Source organism: Musa acuminata, chromosome BXJ1-6 (assembly GCF_036884655.1).
Source record: "Musa acuminata AAA Group cultivar baxijiao chromosome BXJ1-6, Cavendish_Baxijiao_AAA, whole genome shotgun sequence".
NCBI classification, from domain to species: domain Eukaryota; kingdom Viridiplantae; phylum Streptophyta; class Magnoliopsida; order Zingiberales; family Musaceae; genus Musa; species Musa acuminata.
In genome coordinates, this window is record NC_088332.1 from 2,981,813 (window position 1) to 2,992,823 (window position 11,011).

At 43.3% G+C, this 11,011-nt stretch overlaps 3 protein-coding genes across 5 annotated transcripts; 1 reads left to right on the forward strand and 2 right to left on the reverse strand.

Moving 5' to 3' along the window:
• Positions 1 to 908: 908 nt before the first annotated feature.
• On the reverse strand, positions 909 to 3,604 carry LOC135675627 (ATP-dependent Clp protease proteolytic subunit 4, chloroplastic-like). Its single transcript, XM_065185968.1, has 2 exons — positions 3,051 to 3,604; positions 909 to 1,595 (listed from the first exon to the last, which is right to left on the reverse strand). The coding sequence occupies exons 1-2, from the start codon at positions 3,515 to 3,517 to the stop codon at positions 1,112 to 1,114; spliced, it is 951 nt and encodes a 316-aa protein (XP_065042040.1). The 5' UTR covers positions 3,518 to 3,604; the 3' UTR covers positions 909 to 1,111.
• A 1,611-nt stretch (positions 3,605 to 5,215) lies between these two features.
• On the forward strand, positions 5,216 to 7,087 carry LOC103986650 (ubiquinol oxidase 1a, mitochondrial). The gene is made up of 4 exons (XM_009404706.3): positions 5,216 to 5,635; positions 5,745 to 5,873; positions 6,060 to 6,548; positions 6,628 to 7,087. The coding sequence occupies exons 1-4, from the start codon at positions 5,294 to 5,296 to the stop codon at positions 6,685 to 6,687; spliced, it is 1,020 nt and encodes a 339-aa protein (XP_009402981.2). The 5' UTR covers positions 5,216 to 5,293; the 3' UTR covers positions 6,688 to 7,087.
• Positions 7,088 to 8,558: 1,471 nt separating this feature from the next.
• Positions 8,559 to 10,935, reverse strand: LOC103986651 (myb family transcription factor PHL11-like). 3 transcript variants are annotated; one of them, XM_065185971.1, is made up of 6 exons: positions 10,136 to 10,926; positions 9,789 to 9,922; positions 9,623 to 9,680; positions 9,458 to 9,524; positions 9,213 to 9,282; positions 8,559 to 9,143 (listed from the first exon to the last, which is right to left on the reverse strand). In XM_065185971.1, exons 1-6 carry the CDS (start codon positions 10,311 to 10,313, stop codon positions 8,763 to 8,765), a joined length of 888 nt encoding a protein of 295 aa, XP_065042043.1. In that variant the 5' UTR covers positions 10,314 to 10,926; the 3' UTR covers positions 8,559 to 8,762. The 3 variants fall into 3 exon arrangements, with proteins under 3 accessions (XP_065042043.1, XP_065042042.1, XP_009402982.2); XM_065185970.1 differs by having other exon boundaries at positions 8,559 to 9,282; positions 10,136 to 10,935; XM_009404707.3 differs by having other exon boundaries at positions 8,559 to 9,282; positions 9,789 to 9,865; positions 10,136 to 10,922.
• Between the last annotated feature and the right edge of the window lie 76 nt (positions 10,936 to 11,011).

The following is an 11,011-nucleotide window of genomic DNA, read 5'->3' on the forward strand; positions in this document are numbered from 1 at the left end:
CTCAAGTGATGAGGCTTTGTCTCCGATCCAAAACACTTTTACCATGGGGGCAATTGCTCTCCTACTCATATGTGGATACGTCCACTTTGGCAGACACCGATGAGCTCGAGTCACCTGCTTGTTCCCATCGAGGTATTCTTGAACCTCGCTCATCGGGTGTAGATGTTTATGAGCATATTGCCCCTACTCAACTAGTTGAGGGATTATTATTGAATAGTCAGACGTTTCTATTGAGGGATTATTATTGAATAGTCAGATATAGACGTCTCTATTGAGGTGTTTAAATAATAACATTTCAATAATAACGTTGAGGGATTAGTTGGGAAATGAGACACATAAACGATCTATATTAGATACTTTATCGGGAAATGAGACACATACACGATCTATATTAGATACTTTATCGTATAATCATTCAGTTCAATATTATATTTTGGAGTACCTCTTGAGTGTTTATTTTCATGTCGCCTTATAAGATCTGAAGTTTACAGTATTTTAAAGTACGTATCAAGTATATTGTTTCATAGTATTTGGAAGTACGTATCTATCAATTATTTGTTTTAATGTCAGCCTTATGAGATGTCGAGTTTATGCATCCAGAAAGCGTCGAGGTTACAGGGCACTTTGTCTTGGCAAATAGTTTATAAATTCGTTTATTTGCAACATTATGAAACTTTTGAATTTATTCAGATTGATGTTTACTAAAGAATCATTTATTATTTCAATCACTTAAAATAAAAGAACAAACACATCAGGAAGGAAAAGACCTGTAATCTTCTTTCCCATAACTTAATCATCCATCTCGTGCAGCGGAACCACCAGCCTGAAACAGTTTTCTTCTTTGTTGGGGGCAAAAGACGATCCACGAAGAGTTTGATCTGCGCAATAAAACATCGCAGAGACATCACTTGCCGAATTGACTGAGCATAGTTTATGTTTCCGCCTAGCGATCATCCACTAAGGTAACTTCACAACAGGTAATATCATCACTGCATCGGTGCAGCGGAAAACAAACAAAAAAATTGTAACATGTAAAAAGAAACACATGTCCATGGTTACCAACCCGAAGAACGATAAAAGAAGAAAAAGGAAAGGAAAGAAAACTACTCAGCTAGTATATCTCGTCATCGGGAACCTCTGGTGTAAAATATTTCTTAGGATCCTTGTACATCTCGTCGTAATTCAGTTTGGGCTTCACTTTGTCTGGCACCGGCATAAGGGAAATGATGGAGTCCCGGTCGATAACACCATCGATGATCCCATACTCAACACCCTCGATAGGTGACATGTAACGATCCCTATCTATATCCTTCTCAACTTGTTTGAAGGTACGACCAGTAAAACCTGAGATGATTCTGGTAACGTTGTCCTTGTTATGCATAATCTCTTTGGCCTGAATCTCAACATCCAAGGCTTGACCACTGGCTCCTCCAAGAGGTTGATGAATCATTATCCGTGTGTTGGGCATCGCAAGTCGCTTTCCCTTGGTACCACCGCCGAGGATGATAGATGCCGTAGATGCTGCAAAACCAAGTGCTATGGTAGAGACATCTGCTCTCACAAGCTGAACCACATCATAAACGGCCATGGTAGCACTGAGAAAAGAGCACAGCCTTAAGCTCATTATAAAAATATGCAGTAGACATGATTCTGTAGATAATATCAACTTAAAAGTCAAAAGTAACAGGGAAAACATGATGGCACAGCAGATTGAATCATAAAGTAAACATTTATGTCAAGCATTATGACGTGGAATCTTATCGAAGGAAATGACAGTTATGTGAGTAAAATCTTCAGCTGCTTCCTATTAAAAAATCCATCGCTGAACAAGAACAGATTTTTGATAGACTTTCAGAAATTCAACATAGGAATCCTAAAAAAAGATCTAGGGCAAAAGTGCTCAACCATCGATTTTCGAATCGAACTGTTCTATGTTCATTGTAGTTATAGAACATTCTTACATTCGTCAGTTGGCTGGTTGACAATAGAAAGAGTGTTTGCACCTTAACTTGATGCAAAACAACAATTCTGGAAAATAAATATATATATCTACATTCCTAAAATAGCACTTGCAAACCAAGTTCAAGAAAATATTGCACTTCATCATAAAGGGAAGACATAACAAGTACATAAGAAATCATGAAGATAAAATTTATTTGCATTCCTCAGCTTCAGCGTGTATCAAACTAGCAATGGTCAACCAAACTAACCTAGATCTGTCAGAATCACCACGGAAAGGTGCAAAAATTACAAAGTGGTAGCACTTAAATGTTCGACAGAAATGTTGCACAACTAAGGAAAAGAACCAGAGCACCTGTAAATCCAAGAGGGGAAGGAAGCAGTAACAAAGATTTTAGTCGATAGAATGGTACATTAACAAATCATGGTTTTGTACTGCTCTCTGCAGATGTGATCATAGGCTCACACCGTATGCACCATGAATCAGAAAAGCCATATCCTGCCATGTAGCAAATAGGCAATCATTCTACATTGCAAGGTCATCACCAAGAGATAGATATTCTTCAAGATCGGCAGAACTTCTGCTGAAGAGATCGATATGAAGTATATATGTTATAAGAACAACAATAGCTATATGGTGAAAGTCATTTTTCTAGTATCCTATTTAGAGAATGCTAAATATTTATAATATTTATAACAATGATTGAACCATGCAAATTATATCAATTAGCTTCAACTCCCTACTTATACGGACCATATTCGTCAAAGAAAGTTTGACTTCTACAATAAGTTGCTTTGGACATCACAATCCAAGTAGTAGCATGCCGCATTGCCCTAATTACAGCCAATCTCACCATCTTATACATGAATGTCGAACAGATCTCCTCGGTATTCAATTATTTGCAAGTCAATTTCATTCGAACAACCCATAGTTGAAAGAGAGTAGCAATTAAATTGCAAGAAAAAAGGTTTTGGTTTAAGCCGCATAAACTCAAACAAGAAGATGTCCGACTCCAGATCGCCCAACCACAAACAAAGATAAGAAGAAGGAGGAGCCCCACAATCAAGCGCTTCGAGTTCCACGAGTGTACCTGAGAGAGCCGCCGGCGGAGTTGATGAAGAGGCGGATGTCCTTGGTGTGGTCCTGGGCGTCGAGGAGAAGAAGCTGGCTGATGATGGCGTCGGCCACGAAGTCGTCGATGCTGCTCCCCAAGAACACGATCCGCTCCCGCAGCAACAGCCCCATCACGTCGGACTCCGCCCCCCTCATGGCCGCGGCCGGCGTCTGCGGGTCCGACGAAGCCGGCGAGAAGGAATCGAAGGGGGAGGACAGCGGAGAAGAGAAGTAACTCTGGGATTCGAGGCTGCCATGGGAGAAGGGCTTCGATGCGGGGGAGGCGGAAGAGACAAGGGCTCGGATGGGGGAGAGGGGAGGAGGGGATATAGAGCGGAGAGAGCGGGATCTGGGGGAAAGGAGGGTTTTGGGAGAGAGGGAGAAAGAGGAAGGAGGGAGGAGGGAGGAGTGCTTGAGGGGGGCGGAGACACAGAGGGAGGCCATGGCGGAGACCGGTAAGAGAGCAGAATGAGAACGAGATGGGGGAGGAGCGGCTTCGGCAACTGCAGCCGAGCGGATAAAGCAGTGAGGCTCAACCCTCGTTTCTCAATTTCCTCTTTTATTATTATTATTATTTATATTACTGGCATTTAATAAAAGAAAAAAAATAGAAATTGTTAGTTGAATAAAATAATTAAGACAAATAATAATAAAAAAAACAAGAGATGATTTTCAAGTTCAATTAGTTTTATTTTGGACTAATTATTGGAAAATTTTCCTCTTCTTTTTATGTTTTTACTAATAGGGGTCCCCTTTTATTTATTGTAATCCTAAAATATCCCTTCACAAAATAGCCTTAGTATTCCTTATATAGAGTGATTTTTTTAAAAATATTTTTATTAAAAAAATTATAATAGAGATAAATCGACTCAAAATTTATATAAAAATATATATTTTAAAAAAATATTATTATTGCTCTACGAACAAAAATGATCTAATATCAAATAAAGAGATTTTTATGTTAGTTAATTTACGATCCGTTCGAATAACATTACTATGTTTTAAACTTATAAATCGATTAATCAGAAAAGAGAAAGTTATATTATTACGATTTGTCGGACCTATTTTATGGAATATGATAAAAAAGATTGATTGAAAAAAATGAAAAAGGATATCTCTCGGAAAAAAAAAGAATAAAAAGGTATTCTTATAAAAAAATAAAAATCTCATCTTATATTTTTTAATATATAAAAAGATTAATCTACTAAAAGACTAACTCACTCTCAATTATAGCGTAGAGGCACGAGAAATTATTTGTTTTAAGTTAAGCGGTGAGGGTACCCATATAATTTTATGATTTCGAAGCTAACGAACATTAAATGACACCTTTATAGATAAAAGAAACTTGACGAAAGCTTTTGATTTCCTTTCTTCTCAACTAATATGAAATTAAATATTTTTACCAATGTTTCCTCGTTTAGGAGAGCCAAAAGGCTCAAGACCCTTCTTCTAGCATTAATTTAATAAATCAATATTTGATCGATTTATCGTCGGTATGACCCGTAAGTGTGAGAGAAATTATCCGTTTTGGACGATAAGCATGCTCATATTGTTTTTTATTCTTTTCGAGTATGAAGTTTCAAACTATTTTATATCTTCAAAATATAGTATACTGTTTATTTTTTACTTATCAAAGATAAATCAAGAACGGATATTTTGCAATTAAATGGTTTCAAGAGTCTAATGATACGAATTCATAAAAAAAAAAAAAATTCCGAAAAGCAACAGTCAACACAGTCACGTGCTCCGCCGTGTCTCTCCCTCCCTCTCTGTTTCCCTGCATTTGGGGGGCCCAAGAAAACATGCCTCATGAAATGACCAAATTACCACCATTGTCGTTCTGACACGGAGGGTTTATCCGGTAAATTGATGGGAACCCCGTCGGCCTCCTGGAAGCTTCCTAGCAACGGCCGGCCACCAATAGACCACCAATAATCTCGGAACGTATACGCTCCTCCGCAGTATGTCACAGAAAATGGTCACCCCCGCAACCAGCTTCCTCGTCGACGGCTGCTGGCCATTGACTTTCCATCAACGGCTACGATTGATGGATTTAGTATGCGGTAAACGTTTCGCGAGTGACAGACTCCAGGGAACCGACACGAAGACCACGAACACCACCATATCGCCGCTGTTGCCATATAATGTCCCCGTCGTCGGGTGCGACTAGTAGTCTCCTCTTCCCCTCTCAACTTTCCTTCTCGTTGCGTCTCGATTGAGATGATGAGTTCTCGGATGGCCGGGTCGACGCTGCTCAGGCACCTCGGGCCCCGCCTCTTCTCCGGCGCCTCCGCGATCCGCGGCGCCGCTGCTGCTGGAGGGCCGGCGTGCTCGTCACTCCTTTCCCGGGCCACTGCGTCGGAGCCCGCCCCGTTGCACCAGCGCCTCTTCCCCGTCCGGATGGCCGGCACCACGGCGACTCCGGCTGTTGGTGGAGACCGAGGGCAGGGCGAGGCGAAGCCTTCCGCCGCCGCGAATGATGCGACCGCGAGCTATTGGGGCGTCCAGCCCTCCAAGATCACCAACGTGGACGGCACCCCCTGGAGATGGTCTTGCTTCATGGTAAGCGATTCCGTTCGTCGATTGGGTTAGTGACCATGATCTCTTCTTCGTTGCCGTTCTCGGTGAATCTTGTTCCTAATGATCTGATCGAGTACGATCGATTCCGTAGCCATGGGAGACGTACAAGGCGGATGTCTCGATTGATCTGAAGAAGCACCACGTTCCCGCGACCCTCCTCGACAAGATCGCGTACTGGATGGTGAAAGCCCTCCGAGTCCCCACGGATATCTTCTTCCAGGTACATAACGCCGCTTCTTCTCTGTTCTTCTTTCCCAAGAAATCGGAACCTCGATGACCTAAAGCCACCGTCGTTCTTCCTCTTATCATCGATTCGTGATGTATTTGCCGTTCGGGATCATCAAGACGATTGCAAGCTTCATTCGTCAGTAGTTGCCGCTATTCTTACCGCGCTTGTTTGAAACAGAGGAGGTATGGTTGCCGCGCGATGATGTTGGAGACGGTGGCGGCTGTGCCGGGTATGGTCGGCGGCATGCTGCTCCACCTCCGCTCCCTTCGCCGCTTCGAGCAGAGCGGCGGGTGGATCCGCGCGCTGCTGGAGGAGGCGGAGAACGAGCGGATGCACCTGATGACCTTCATGGAGGTGGCGCAGCCGCGGTGGTACGAGCGCGCCATCGTCCTCGCGGTGCAGGGCGTCTTCTTCAACGCCTACTTCCTGGGCTACCTCGTCTCCCCGAAGTTCGCCCATCGCGTGACCGGCTACCTGGAGGAGGAGGCCATCCACTCCTACACCGAGTACCTAAGGGACCTGGAGGCCGGCAAGATCGACAACATCCCCGCCCCCTCCATCGCCATCGACTACTGGCGTCTCCCCGCCGACGCCACTCTCAAGGATGTGGTCGTGGTCGTCCGCGCGGACGAGGCGCACCATCGTGACGTCAATCACTTCGCTTCGGTGCGCTTCATTCTGTCTTCTTCTCCGACGCCATTATTGTAGTTGTTGCGGTCATTGAGTGACGACGTTGTGTTTGCAGGACATCCATTACCAGGGATTGGAACTCAAAGATTCACCGGCACCGCTCGGTTACCACTAAATTGCTGCTCGTTGTCGACAGGTAGATAGTTCGCCGGCGGAATACGGGCCATAAATAAGTCTGATGGCATCGATTGCTATGTAGATGATCCTTGCACGAGGAACAAGGATTGCTATCTTCATGTTAGACCACAACTCTGAAGCATCCTATTCGATCATGTGTATTACTCGCTATCTTGTGATAGGGTAAGCTTTTGCTTAGTAGTTGGCTGTGATTTGAACAGTGTGTTTAAGAAGCTGAAACATTGGTCGAGGAGGTACAGACTCCTCTAATATCACTAGCGATCTGTGCTGGGAGTTGCTTCCAAGTTAGCAGAGGCGTGTTCATGTCGAGGGACAGACTGTCTGTTACTGTATGAATTGAAGGAGGAAAGGTGCTGTTGCTCGGCTTTGTTGGTTTCTATCTTCGCCTCTCGTCCAGTTTGTCTTCCAAATCTATATTTCTGTAGCAAAGCAAATGAGCATAAGGAGAGCCGAAGAACTCACAAGAAGGATTTTGGAATGGATGGATAGATCAATCAACAGAAAACGGAGGAAAAGGAACCGGCAAGTGATTTTTCAGATGGTACAGCATCATTCCCTTCATGCCCATTGATCTAAACACCGGTATTGGTGTTTCCTCTGCGAATTATTTACGTAGGTGATCAGGAACATCAAAGCATCCTCAGTGCGCCACTGGAGCTTATAAAAGTAATAATAATATTGGAGAATGTAAAAGTATTAATTACATATTATTATTTATACTTAGATTCTATTAATATTATGATTCTTGTACTTCAAAAAAATTATATTGAGATTCCTATAATTTTAAAAATAAAAATAAATAATTTTAATTTTTTTTATGATATCATTTTTTTATTATTTTCATATCGATCCAACACATTGTGTCATGTATTATGTGTTTCATCCATATAGCTGACAATATTAGAATAAATAAGATTATTTATTTTATTTTTAAAATTATAAAGATTATAATATAAGTTTTTTAAATACAAGGACGCTAATAAGATTCATGATAATATGTAATTAACCAAATAAAATTCTATTCACACTTTAGAAATAATTAGACCCAAACCATTATAATGATGAAGATATAATGTATAAAGTTAAAGATGTAAAGATTTTGAGTGTTGTTGCAAGTGTCGAAGCATTTTAGTTTCCTAATGTCATGAGAACACAAAGAACATGAGAAAAGAATGAAATAGACAGCTACAACGACCGGGCCATAAACTAAATGTAGGTCCAACTAATTTACAATGCATATAAAGCACAAATTTAATCTGTTGATCAGTTCAAAGTTTAAAACTCATCCTATAAAATTATATACATAAAATATTGATATGATGATAATATCGTTGATCCACTTATTTTAAGTGCTCAACTCATCATCATCATCATCATCATCATCATCGCGGTTTCGTATGAATTTTTTTCGTTTACTATAATATCTCTTTCTTAAAAATAATAATAAAAAAAATTAAAATAAATCGAGATATGGATGGAGGAGAAGCCTGTGTAAGTCTAATGGCTCTTAGAACAAGCTTTTTGATGTATTTTTCCTGGCAGGAGAAAATACATCATGAAGTGTTATGGTCTTTCAAACCAACAAAACAAGAGTTGATGATGCAGCGTATTTGTCAAGCTATGTGCTCTCTTGACTTGTTGACCAACCAACAGGATTTTCTTAGATGCTCTTTAACAGTCGTCGTGGACTTCCTTTCTCGTTCGTCAATCGTCAATTAAAGCTCAACACAGATGTTGCTTTTGTTTCCGAGAGCTCAAAAGAAGTCAACGGCATGATCGAATTGGGTTGGATTCTCTCTAAATTTAGTTCTTCGGTGATGATTTAATGGATATGTAAGTGCGAACTCCTCAAAATTGGAATAGGTGGAGTCCATTGATCAGAGAAGTTTGTGTTGTAAGATTAACACAATCAAAATTGCAGAATCCCATCATAACTATTTTTATCTGTCTGCACTGCAATTTTCTTGACATGAATGGAGCTTTATTTTGACGAAGACAGAATTCGAGCCCAGGATTTTTGAACACCGTTACCAGTTAGTGGCAGTTGACCACCTATATTCCCTGTGGTTGGATTCGCAGACTCAACTCGCTTCCACCGGCAACACCAAACAGTTGGTCGCTTCCTTTTGCATTCAGATCCAAGAGGACTGTGCCTGCATCGTTGCCGAGATTGCTGTCCTCGTGCTCCTGTCTTCCCTCCCGGTGAAGCTGAAAGGCTGAAGTGTCACTCCTCTTGAGCGAGGTCGAGTTTTTGGTTGCATCGTCCATCGAGCCTGAAAGTGCCAGATTGCAATCTGTGAGCTGGGAGCTGCTGGTTGCTTCCACGCTAGCAGAGGCGTTCATGTCGAGGGACAGACTGTTGAGGGCTTTCTCTAATATCGCTTGCAAGTATCTTCCTTGAGCCTCGATTCTCGTTTGCAGCTTCTTTTGTACCTGCCATGCGTGTTCTTTCCTTGAGAATCCGATGAGGTAACACTGCTGAATGGTGCCAGTGGTCTTTACCTCAAGTTGCTCGTTCATCTTCCTCTGCACTTCCAACTGATACCGTATTGCCTCAGCAAGTGGAGTTCCTCTGTGTGATTTCACAGATCATGATTATGATCAGCCCATGAGTCGAAATACAAACAGTACCATCATCATCATCGTCTTAATTAGTGGAGTGTGCACGACGCCTTGGCTGTACTCGTCTAATTCCACTCAATAAACAATGGTGAACTGTTGTGGGAAGAACGAGGGACAAAACATACCCTACGGATTCTGGTCCTCCGAAGACACTGCTATCAGCGGAATAGCTCGTGTCGGCTGGGTTGCTTCCTGTACTCATAGAACCCCAATTCGGAACAAGAAATTGTATACCCAGTTTGCAATGCATCCTTGACTAAGGGGTGTGTGTGTATATATAACATATATACCTTTGCTGGAGGTTTCCGCCTTCGTCTCTCGTCCAGTTTGCCGTCCAAGTCTATATTTCTGTAGCAAATGCAGGCTGAGATCAATAAAGGAACACAAGTTTGAGCAAAAGAAGAGCGGAAGAAGATGAAACAAGGATTTTGGAACGGATAGATCAATCAACAGAACCTGCAAGTGACTCTTCAGATGGTACAGCGTCAATCCCTTCATGCCCATTAATCTAAGCACCGATTTCGGTGTCGCCTCTGCGGAAATTTTCACGTCGGCGATCAGGAACGACAAAGCGGCACCGGTGCCAAATGCTATATGATCATGAATCAGCTCGAAAACACACAGTATTAATTGAATAATCTGAACAGATGCAGTACTTGAATTGGGCTGCTTAACTCAATCAGGCTAAGAATCAGTCTTTAAAGACGTTCTCTACCACAGTGATGATGCTAAGAATCAGAAGCTGTGACATGGAGGTGTATTATGTCCTAATCCTGCCTGAACAGGATCAGAGGAGTACTTACTGTCTGGTCCACCGAGCTTGGCGACGGCGTCCACAAACCGGTCATGGAGTTCGGGCGTCCATCTCAGTCGAGGCTTGGGATCTCTCGACAGCGTCGCCCCTGCAGCTTCGTAGGCTGATGCTTCTGCTCCTGCCGATCGCGTGCGGTGGTGCCTCATCATCCCATCCTCGAACCTCATGACGAATGTATGCGAGTGTGTTCGTGTGGAGAATAGAGAGTGAGAGAGCAGAAGAACTCCCGGAGGATTCTCGGCGACGAATCTGACAACCCGCAACACGATAAGAGAAGCGAAGAAAGAAATGAAAGCAGTATAAAGACATCAAAAGTCTTTCCCTTTCAAACGAGTGAGAGATGTCGACTTCGTCCACCGCACCGAGGGATTCGGACATTCCACTGCACCGCGGAGCACGTCAACACCAGCGGAAAAGGAGAGATTTTGGCGCTTGGCCCCCGAGAAGCGTCGGTGGCTACGGCGATCCCGCGGAGGAGCACAAGCGAGAGCACGTGAGGCGGGCGCCGCGTGCGGACGGCAGAGAGGGGGCCGGCATATTCGCCGCCGAGACCGGGAAGTGGAAGATTCGTGCCGCCATGCACCCGAGCGCGCCATGTCGGCGTGGGCCCGCGAGGGCCCTTTGCGGAAAGCAAGGCGACGTCTTTGGCGGGGCTGGGAATATTCCATTCCCGCTCCCTCGTCGTCATCACCAGTCGGCGCCATCCTCTGCAGCCTTTGATCAGTCTCCTTTCTCTCTTCTCCAGCGTTTGTTTTCGCTGGCCACCGAACAGTTGTGGGAGGGTCCCACTCCAATCATGAAGTATGTGATCGTGTCATATGTCAGCGAACCTGCTCATGGGGTCATAGTAGATCAGTGGATGAGA

Coding starts and splice junctions, on each gene's coding strand:
- LOC103986651 (XM_065185970.1), bottom strand. CDS start 10,313: ATGAGGTTCGAGGATGGGATGATGAGGCACCACCGCACGCGATCGGCA. Junction 9,923..10,135: donor CAAGCTCGGTGGACCAGACA/GTAAGTACTCCT, acceptor ATGATCATATAG/CATTTGGCACCGGTGCCGCT. Junction 9,283..9,457: donor GGAGGACCAGAATCCGTAGG/GTATGTTTTGTC, acceptor GAAATCACACAG/AGGAACTCCACTTGCTGAGG.
- LOC103986650 (XM_009404706.3), top strand. CDS start 5,294: ATGATGAGTTCTCGGATGGCCGGGTCGACGCTGCTCAGGCACCTCGGG. Junction 5,636..5,744: donor GGAGATGGTCTTGCTTCATG/GTAAGCGATTCC, acceptor TCGATTCCGTAG/CCATGGGAGACGTACAAGGC. Junction 5,874..6,059: donor CCACGGATATCTTCTTCCAG/GTACATAACGCC, acceptor TGTTTGAAACAG/AGGAGGTATGGTTGCCGCGC.
- LOC135675627 (XM_065185968.1), bottom strand. CDS start 3,517: ATGGCCTCCCTCTGTGTCTCCGCCCCCCTCAAGCACTCCTCCCTCCTC. Junction 1,596..3,050: donor TCCGCCGGCGGCTCTCTCAG/GTACACTCGTGG, acceptor CTCTTTTCTCAG/TGCTACCATGGCCGTTTATG.